The sequence below is a fragment of the Vicugna pacos genome, chromosome 11, assembly GCF_048564905.1.
Source record: "Vicugna pacos chromosome 11, VicPac4, whole genome shotgun sequence".
Taxonomy (NCBI): domain Eukaryota; kingdom Metazoa; phylum Chordata; class Mammalia; order Artiodactyla; family Camelidae; genus Vicugna; species Vicugna pacos.
The window spans coordinates 73264905-73275830 of NC_132997.1; the positions used below are offsets into that span (position 1 = coordinate 73264905).

Below are 10926 nucleotides of genomic sequence, written 5' to 3' on the forward strand. Positions count from 1 at the left end.
GAAAAGACTTGAATGGACTCTTCTCCAAAGGCGACATACAAATGGTTAACAAGTATATGAAAGGTGAACAATATCTCTAATAATCCAGGTAATGCAAATCAAAACCACAATGAGATATCACCTCATACCTGTTAAGGTGGCTATTATGAAAAAAAGCAAAAGACAAGTGTGGGGAGGATGTGGAGAAAATTGAACCCTTATATAGTATGGGTGGGAATGCAAAATGTTACAGCCACTATGTAAAACAGTATGGAGGTTCCTCAACAAATTAATAATATAGCTATCATATGATCATATAATCTTACTTTTGGTTAGCCAAAAGAATTGAAATCAGGATCCAGAAGAGATACCAGCACACTAATGTCCATTACAGCACTATTCCCAATAGCCAAGACATGGAAACAATCTAAAGGTCTATTGATGGATGTTGACAGATGAATGGATTTTTAAAATGTGGTATATACATACTATAGAATATTATTCAGCCTTAAAAGAAGGAAATCCTGTGATGTGAGACAAAAATAAACCTTGAAGACATTATGCTAAGTGAAATAAACTAGTCACAGAAGGACAAATACTGCATGATTCTACTTATATGAGGTACCTAAAATAATCAAACTTACAGAATCAATCAGAGAGTAGAATGATGGTTGCCAGGGGCCAGGGGGAGGGGAGAAATGGAGAATTGCTAATCAACTGGCATAAAATTTCAGTTATGCAAGATGATTAAATTCTATAAATCTGCTGTACAACGTTGTCCTTATAGTTAACAATACTACATTGCATACTTTAAAATTTAAGAAAGTAGATCTCATGTTAAATTTATTTATAAGAAAAATAAAAATTATAAAGTAAAAATTTAAGTCTTCCCTTCCTTCCTGCCCCACAATCAGTTCACTAGAGGAAAACACTCTTAATAGTTTTAATTAATAGGGGAGAACATTTTCGAGTATTAGCTATGCATATCATAGCTATCTAGTCTCTAGATTTATCCAGTCCCTCAATCAACAGATTCGCCAATTGCCCTTTACATTCTAGGCAGTGCTCTAGGAACTAGAGCCTCTTACATGTTTATAGAGCTCTTTCATGTGCCAAGTGCCTGCAGATTCAGCTGAGAACAAGGCAGATGTGGTCCCTGACATCACGGAGCTAGCATTCTAGTGGGCAGGCAGATGAGAGACCAGAAATGCAAACAAACAAACAAAAGCAAATCAAACTGTGGCAACTGCTGGAAAGAAAGAAAAAAGTAGTACTGTGAAAGGGATTCCTAGAGCATCCTAGTCTAGGTGGGTGATTAGAAGACCTCTCTGAGGAGGAGACATGCAAGTCAAGGGAACTGCAACGCTGGGAACAACAAATGTACAATCCAGGGGGAAGAAAAGCTTGGCATGATTGAAGGCTAGGATGGCTGCAATGTGGTGGGCGAGGTGGGCATGCGTATGCGGTGGTAATGGCCTGGGGGGCAGACCTTGAAACACCTGGTAGAGTTTGGGCTTTATTTTAGGCATAATTAGGAGTCTCTGAAGGTTTTAAGCAGAGGAGTGAAATGATCAAATTTGTTTTTAAAAGATTCCTATGACTGGGATATTCAATATGGATTGGAAAAAGGCTAAAAAGGTAATGTGGAGACCAACTAAGAGGTCATTGCAGTGTCCACACAAGAGATGATGGTGGCTTGGGTTAAGATGGTAGAAATAGGGCCACACTATGCTCTTATTCTGCAACTGACATACATACAATACTTAAAGTGTTGGATGTGGAGGCTGCCTTTCAGAGCTCCTGGGGAGCTCAGCCTCCCCAGAGGAATGAGCATACCAGCTCGGAGGCTAAATGTGCTGAGGTACTTATAGCGACATTGCTCATAGGCAAAAATACTGGAATCAAAGGAAAGCCCATCAGTAGGGAGTTGCTGAATGAATTATGTTACATTAACACCATGAGCTCTTAATGTAGCCATTAGAGTGTCCCCAGCTGTCTTGGAGGGATTTTCAGAGTTTTGTTGAGTAAGAAAATCAAGCTGTAGAATGTGTTTAAAATTTTTTTTAAAAAACATGTTTTACATATGTGTATTTGTATACAATTATGTGAGGGATAATATAGGAAGGATTATATAGCAATAGGGGAAAAATGGAAGGCTTCATATTAAGTTGTTAATATGGGCTCCCATTGGAACTAGAAGTAGAAGAGAAAATCAAGCCATAAAATAAATGAAAGAAGACTTATTAAAAAGGATTAATATACTCACACTTACTCATTTTTGTTATATTAGCTATGTTATATATGTATAAGGATATTTTTTAAATAACACAATTTTTAAGAAGCTGGCATTGGGCATATTTTGGCTGGAATTGAAACATAAGACCTGTTCTATCAGGAACTTGCCTGGTAGAGGACATTTTTCCTCTTCTCTGAGTCAGAATTGAGCCTCTAGTGGGATCCTCACTAACTCCTGTTTCTTTGCCCACCAGAAGCTTGTTTCTTTGCCCTCCTATGTCTTTTTACCCATGAGAATTACATACGAACATTGCTTGGCTTGTTTGAGAATCACATTTCCTTTCTACATTCACTTCTGGTTTAGTGATTTTACAGAAGGCAAAATATAATCCCAAACCCACACTACTTCTAGCATAGGGAAAGCTTTTTTGTTCCTCTTCAATAATCACAATAGACTCTGCCTCAGCCCTGTGCCTAGCACACAGGGTGGTGTTTGCTGAATAAACAGATGATATGCTCCTACGGCCTCCAAAATGACTTCCTCTAAAAACTGGAACCACTTAGGGCAGGTGAGAGAGAAAAGGCACTCGAGTTGGGATTTGAGTTGCCTCATCTAATAAACTCTGCTCAATTATTTCTTCCTCTTTAAATTCATGCTATATTAAGAGGAACAAAAAGGCAGCTATAGGGTGATATACAGTAAAAACTGTGAGTATTTATTAGAGTTGAGCAAAAACGTTTAGATGCCTGTATGTCATATTTAATAGCAGTTGTCTTTAAATGGTAGAATTTATTCCTCCCTTCCCTGCCCCGCCCTTTTCCCTTTGGTAACCATGTTTGTTTTCTATGTCTGTGAGTCTACTTCTATTTCATAAATAAGTTCATTTGAATCATCCTTTAAGATTCCATATATAAGTGATATCACATGATATTTGTCTTTATCTGTCTTGCTTCACTTAGTATGATAATCTCTAGGTCCATCCATGTTGCTGCAAATGGCATTATTTCATTCTTTTTTATGACTGAGTAGTATTCCATGGTATATTATATGTATCACAACATTTTTATCCAATCATCTGTCAGTGGAAATTGTAATAGTGCTGCTGTGAACATTGGGGTGCATGTATCTTTTGGAATTAGAGCTTTCTCTGGATACATGCCCAGGAGTGGGATTGCAGGATCATATGGTAACTCTATTTTTAGTTTTTTAAGGGCCTCCATCTTGTTTTCCATAGTGGCTGCACCAATTTACATTTCCATCAACAGTGTAGGAGGTTTCCTTTTTCTCCATACATTCTCCAACATTTATTACCTGTAGACTTTTTAATGATGGCTATTCTGACTGGTGTGAGGTGACACCTCACTGTAGTTTTGATTTGCATTTCTCTAATAATTAGTGCTATTGAGTATCTTTTCATGTGCCTGTTGGCCATCTGTGTGTCTTCTTGAAGAAATGTCTGTTTAATTCTTCTGCACATTTTTTGATTGGGTTGTTTGTGTGTTTTTTTTTTTGATATTAAGCTATATGAGCTGTTTGTAAATTTTGAAAATTAATCTCTTGTTGGTAGCATCATTTGAAAATATTTTCTCCCAGTCTGTAGGTTGTCTTTTCATTTTGTTTATGATTTTCTTTGCTGTGCAAAAGCTTTTAAGTTTAACTAGGTCCCATTTGTTTATTTTTGTTTTTATTTCCATTACTTTAGAATGTTTCCTTTTTTACTCATTTGTACTTTTAACTTTTTATATAGTTCTCATATGTGATGGCATTGATTTTTTTAAAGGTTTAATTTACTAGCTCATCATAGACTTGCAAAAAAAATGTTAAATAAAGATAGGCTATTTAAAGAAAGCAAAACATTGTACATTATAAAAACAGGCAAAAAGGGGATATGAATAAAAAAAGAAAAAAACCTTATAATTTTGCCAGGGATCACTTCTATTACCTTTGTATAGAATTTTCCAGTTTTTATTTGTTAAAAATTCATACATAATACATAGTTTTTTTTTTGTTTTCATATTTTCTTTAATTTTTGCCAATCTGAATGGTGTAAAAGGATGTCTCATAGTTTTATTTTTCTTTTTTATATATTTGGCCTACTTATTTACTTTTTTAATGGAGGTACTGAGGATTGAACACAGGACCTTGTGCATGCTAAGCAGGTGCTCTACCACTGAGCTATACTCTCCCCTAGTTTTTTAGATAGGATTTTTGTAACCTCTTCCTCTCTTCTCTTTTCCCCATCTTTCTTTCTCCCTGACTCTCCCATTAAAATTACAGAGAAAGTTAACTACCAGGTGGCTCAGAAAAGCATGTCAGCAGCAAAATGACCCCTCTTCCAGGAAGGAAGCAGCTCTTGTGTCTGGAATATCATTTGGTCCAGTAATTTACTCATTTGAGATGTCCAGGCACTTTCACTAGGCATTTGGCTCTCTGGAGAGTGAATCAATGTCCCCCTGTGTTGGACACTGCACGAAACTCAGTATTTTTCTCTTGCAGGCATTTTCAGCTTTTTATTATGTGATGGAGTTTTTAAACCTTACATCAAAGGAACACTTATCTCCAAAAAAGATGACTGACATGATGGAAGAGTTCTGCTCTCAGCCTTGGGAAAAGGTAAATGGCCGGAAACAGCAGCTGTTACCACTGCCCTGTGCCCTTGACAGCATGGAGGATGGGAGTCTGCTCTTCAGGTCATGCTAACATGATCAAGATACAGCAAACGTGTTAGAGAAGCCCAGACGGTGCACTCAAGTCAGGAATAAGGTTCACCGGCATTCCTTGATAACTTGGCATACAGTGGCTTAAACAGAAAAGGTCTTATTTTTTGCGCCTAATTTGAAGTCCTTCATAGGCAGCCGTAGGACCGTCTCAGCCATTAGTTCTTCAGTTGTTGTTAGGCCTGTTTCCTCATGGAAGCACGGTGTGGCTTCAGGGATCACAGCCATATTCAAGATCAGAAGGGTAGTGCCAGAGACATCTGTTCCTTTTTACAGGAAGGCAAAAGCTGTCCCGGAAACTCCTCACGAGCCTTTCTCTTACATCTTATTGGCCAGGACAGGCTGGGAAAGCAGGGTGCAGGATTTTAGGACTGGCTTAGAGCCCTAGATTTATTATACGCTACTTCCTGGAGCTGGGCACATTGTTGCCCACTCCCCTCCCCCAACTCCAACCCCAAAGGGAGACAGGCAAGTCATAGAATCTGCTACAGAGAGATTGCCATTGTGGTAAGACTTGTTCTCCATCGGCCAGGTCCAAGATGTCTCCTACTATTTCATAAATTTGAAGCACAAATTTTTTCTTGTCTGTGGCACTGAGTCATTCAATATTCAGTGCTAACTGATGGAAGTTTCCAGGGAGGAGAGAGAAAGATATGGAGTCTACTCTGATTTAAAAAAAACAGATCATCTAGAAGTGGCCAAAAACAGCAGCTGTTTTAAGTTGACACTGCTGCAAAAGTAAATGGTGCTTTCATTCTGAAGATACGTAATTAATTAAAAATGAATGCTTTTCTCATGGGCACTGACAGAGGAGGAAGGAAGGTTGTGCAAGAACCTGGACATTTGGAATTTTCCCTAAGTATTTTGTCTGAGTTAGAACCTGAAGGAAGGGTATTCAGGGCTTTCGGAAAGATCTGCTCAAATATGCCTCAGCACTTTACAAAACACTTACAGGGGGCTTTCTGCAGCTAGTGATGATTTGTGGAGAAAGATGAGCATCTTGGAGTCTTGAGCAAAATGCCTCCTAAACTGGATTCCAGAGCTGTGTTTCTCAAATGTTACCGTGTGTGATCACCTGGGGATCGTATTCTGCGCCAGCAGATCGGGAATGAGGACTAACAAGCTCTCAGCAGATGCCGACGCTGCTGGTTCAGGAACTAAACTGAGTGTCAAGGCTTTTTATGACCATTTTTAAAGATGCTTATAGAGGCTCTAAACCCAAGACTTTGGTCAAGAGCATACAGAAAACTCTGATTAAACAAAGATTAATATATTCCTTTCATGCAAGATTTTACACAGCTTTTAGTATGCCAAAGGATGGGAAACTATAGTAAAATTCAGTGTTTCTGAACATATTAGATCACAGAAACTACTTTTTTCCTGGAGCGTTTGTTAATATCTCATAGAACCCCGTGGAGGAAAAGATTCCTTAACAGACCCTATGCTATAACCCCTGGCGCCTACTCAAGGGGTGCAGCACCACTCCCAAAGCCCTCTACAGGGGCTGCCTCTCAGGTCCCTGTGAGCCAGGCTTCCTCCTCTAGATCAGCTCTGATAGTGAAAATGAGGGCTATGGAGAAGCGCCTGTTGTTGTACAAGTGTGATATTTTCTTCACTCCATTTCCAGCTGCAGGTGTATTTTAGTGATGTGAAGGAGAACTACCTGAGTGAATACTGCTTTTCTGGCACCTACATCCTCACTCTTCTTCTGAATGGCTATCATTTTACAGCTGAGACCTGGAAGAATATCCATTTCATGGGCAAGGTTTGTTGGGTTGGGGGAGGTCGGGTGGTAGTAACTGAAGCATCTCTGAGCTGGTAAGAATTGGGAGTCAACCTGACTTCCATTTTGGCCTGAGTCCTGTTCTACCACTTCACCTCCAACCCAGGCTGGCATTTCGTGTCAGGCCCTCCTGTATGTTGAGCTGTCCTATCGAGAGAGAGCTCCCTGTATTGTCAGCCTCTCCTTTCTGCTCACATAGCAGTGATTGTTCCCATATAAAAGAAAAAAAATGAGATATTAAAGTAATCTAACAGTATTTCAATAGCCACAGTGATTCTTTGTGCTGACTTCAACATCCATTTCCTTCCATGAATCCAGAAAGGATGATCGTGATTTCTCATAAGAGGTGAAGGCCTTGTTAGTTGTACCTTAAAGACTGGCCGATCTGAAAGCTAGCTGTGAAGGCAAGTGGCTGTGAATGGAAGTTTTTGCTTAGAAGCCAGGCTTAGCGTGAGCCTTAAAGAAGCAGCCTCACAGCTGTGCATTACCACAGCATCACCTGCAGGTATCTAGGCACAGAGCAACCTTTACATCAGCAGCCAGACTCATAAGCAAACTCATGTTTGATGACAGATATCAAGGGCAGTATTTCTCTATCTTTTAAACCCACATCCACTAATGGCAAAAACGATCAAAACAAAGCATCGAGGCAGAGGTCTGTAGTAGCCTTGAAGATACTAGTTTTGTCACACTCTTGTCAATATTGGTCTTGCTAATTCAAACACAACTCTTTTCCTTGTATTAAGATCCCAGTCTTCCTTGCATTCCATCACAGTTTATTTTTTCTGTTTGAGGGATACATCTATGTCAAATTTACTAGTGATTTATATTCTTTGATCCATTTTTTTTCCTAAACCCTCAGTGATAACTCCTCTAACTCTGGAGCCTCCCTTGACTCATGCAGTCAGATAAGGTTCCTTTCCCCCATAAATGGAAGTGGGCCTTTTACAAATTATTAATTCCCAGTAGTGGTAAAGGTTTAGAGGAGAGGAACATTCCACATGATTTTGGTTGGAATGTAAACTGGCATAACCTTTGGGAAGACTGTTTCAGCAATATGTGCTAGGACTCTTAAAATACGTACATCATTTTACCCTATACTCCATTTCTAGGATTTACAAATAATTGAATAAAGCGAGTAGAAAGAACATATAAGGCAGTTCACATCAGTGATGATATTGCAGAAATCCCTTAAGAGACATGGGATGAGGTTTACAAGGAATTGTTAAGTGAATAATTCTACATACGGCTTAATTCCTTTTTTTTTTTTTTTTTTTGGTGAGGAAAAACATGCACATAGAGGCCTGGAAGCCTATGTCACACAATGATAATAGCAGCAACTTCTGAATGGTGAAGTAGACGTGTTTTTGTTTTCTCTTTTAGGATTATCTATACGTCCTAATTTTTATACCATGACTACATACAACTCATGTAACACAAACATTTCCAGAATTATTTATTATTCAGGGACTACCTATATTTCAATACGTTTTGAGGTGACTTGAAAATATTCCTAGGAAGATGACCAAGTTGGAGAATTTTTTTTTTTTTTCACTTAAGAAGAATCCTTTCTCGGCATATGCAGTCCTTCAACTTCCACTGAGTAAGACTGACTGGCTGGGATTATTCCCCAGTTTTTCCCTAGTTGAATCATAAAAGAACCCTGGTTTTGTATGGATGAGATTCCTGGGCCTGCCACAGATATAGGAGGCCCGGGACAATCATTATTCTCTCATCCTCTGCCTGCTTCCTGTCACCCCAGTCCCCTTCCCCACCCCACCTACCCACCCACCCACAGTCACACAAACAGCCAAAGAGGAATGCAAATCTCCAAAGGCCTATTTGAATTAAGTTTTTCTAAGAAGGAGAACTGGGCAGTCATTTACCAAATTCCTCTCTGAATTTTGGGATGTAGTAGTGAGGTCCCGTACTCTCCTTCTTAATTACTTGTTCCCTCTCAGTTTTTCCCCACAGCCATATTCCCAATTCAGAATATAAAACAATTCACTTAGAGAACTGAATGTCGTGCTGCCTCCACTTCCTGGCCGCTCAGTATTAGGGATAGGGTTGCGTGAAAGCTCATTTAATCCTCAGACCAGAAACAACAGACTTTCCCCACTGTTTGCAGGTCCGGAGCACCAGCGTCGGGTGGACTTTGGGCTACATGCTGAACCTGACCAACATGATTCCAGCTGAGGAGCCGCCGTCTGCACCTCTCCCCCACTCCACCTATGTCTTCCTCATGGTCTTCTTCTCCCTGATCCTGGTTATAGTGGTCCTCTTATGCATATTTGCCTTTCACAAGCCTTCATTTTTCTGGGAAGACGTGGTATAGCAGGAGCAGCTGAAATCTGCTGGCTGGAGTGAGAAGAAAACTTGCCCAGGGAACACTTTCCTCCACAAGGTGTACAAGGTCATGATTCCTTGTTCACCAAGGCCAGTCTTGACCAGCATGAAGCTTCCTTGGCTTTTGTTGAAGCCTTTCCGTGGGAGATATTCACCATCCTCTGCCTCAAGGACTTCCTGGCAGACGTTGTCTCTGCTGTGAGTCTTTCCAAACTCCCCCCTTTCTCTTTTGTACTCTGTGCTTGTGTAGGTCTTAAAGACCTCCCTCCTTTTCATGATCTTTGCTATATAAAAGAACAATATGACTTTGTCCAGAAGCACTGAGAGTCCTGAGTCCTGTGCTGGGAAGCTGCGCTGGCTAAAAGAAGAATCTCAGGAACTGAGTCAGTTGTGGTCTTACAGGCTCTTTCTCCTTCCTCTTTCCCATTTATTGAGAAAGTTATAAATGTCTTTGGAGAGGACAGACATATATCCCATTCCTAGCCTGCCCTTTGCATGGGAGAATTTTCTAGACTAGGCAAATATGTGCTAGGCCCAAGAGTCTTGCAAAGGAATTTATGTGCTTATGCAGTTGATACAATAGTTAGTCCAAACCAAAAGAGGGATGTGGAAGAGTCACATATTCCTGGGTGACCCCCAAATGCTACAGTGGAATACCCAGACCAGATTGTTTAAAAAGCTGCTGTACATATATAGGCATTCAGATATCAGGGCATGTTATATGGTAGGTGTACATATGTCAGGAAGAAAAATACAGCCACAACACAGGGCTGGGAAAACGCACCCTCCAATACATCTATTGGGGTTTTGTTTTTATTGTGGTAAAATGCATATAACATAAAATTCACCATTATAACATGAACAATTTAGTGGCATTTAATACATTCACAATGTTGTACAACTGTCACCCCTATCTAGTTCCAGAATATTTTCATCACCAAGAAACTGGCTGGAGACAGGACCATCCTGGGGTAGGCTTGAACCATCAACCTTTCCATTAACAGCCAAACATGCTAACCAGTTGCACCACAAAGATGATCACTCAGTTTTAAAGCCATGCCATATCTTACTGACCTGGGGTTTAATTTAGTGAGAGAGTTATTGCTGGTTTTAGGTTCTTTTGCTGTAAGCATCTTTGCCAGAGACATCTTTGCCACAAACATTTTCACTGCATAACTACTTGGCTGTAAAGCAGTTTTGCCATAAAAGATAAAATAATGAAAAACAAAAGAGGGATATTTAAAAAGCATACTGAAATGAATAACAAAATTCAAGGCTTTATTGTGAAATACAAAATATTTGAGTACATTTAAAATGTGTATAGGTTTGTGGCAATACTGGGCAAATAACTGAATTTATTTTGTGGGTTATACCTAAGCACCTGGCTTCCAAATCTTTCATTCATAGCATTTTATATATTTTGTTTGTTAGTTTTTGCTCATTGATATTCTCCTCCTCATTTGGCATTGTACTTTTCCTTTTTTGCTAAAATTTCTTCCTTCACTAAAAGAGATACCAGTTTCCAAATACTTAGAGGCATCTTTGTAACTGAGCTTTGCATTGTGTCGTGAAAGCTTCTACATGGTTGTTGTTTGTTTTTGGCATATTGTCACATGCCCACTGATAGACGTTCCTAAGTTCTGTGGGAAATGTGGGTTCAACTCTGCACCTTCCAGAACCTTGGCCTCTTTCTCCTCCAATGTACTGTGTCTCAAAATAAGAAACCAACTCTTGGGGTAAATCTACCAGCTCAATAAAGCCATTAATAATGTCACCAAGTGGAAGAAATGCTAACGCATTTCAACCAGTTGAAACCAAAGTGTCAAACCCAAACCTGTCAACCAGTTATTTCATCTTTTACAGGG

At 39.6% G+C, this 10926-nt stretch overlaps 1 protein-coding gene across 9 annotated transcripts in view; it reads left to right on the forward strand.

Moving 5' to 3' along the window:
- The window catches only part of ENTPD1 (ectonucleoside triphosphate diphosphohydrolase 1), a 111523-nt gene extending 102145 nt beyond the window's left edge, over positions 1-9378 (forward strand). For all 9 annotated transcript variants that reach the window (XM_072971676.1, XM_072971675.1, XM_072971677.1 and 6 more), the window contains 3 exons: positions 4712-4828; positions 6560-6697; positions 8844-9378. In XM_072971676.1, the coding sequence (XP_072827777.1) occupies positions 4712-4828; positions 6560-6697; positions 8844-9050 (462 nt within the window). In that variant the 3' untranslated portion in view covers positions 9051-9378. The remainder of the gene's footprint in view (positions 1-4711; positions 4829-6559; positions 6698-8843) is intronic.
- Positions 9379-10926: the final 1548 nt, after the last annotated feature.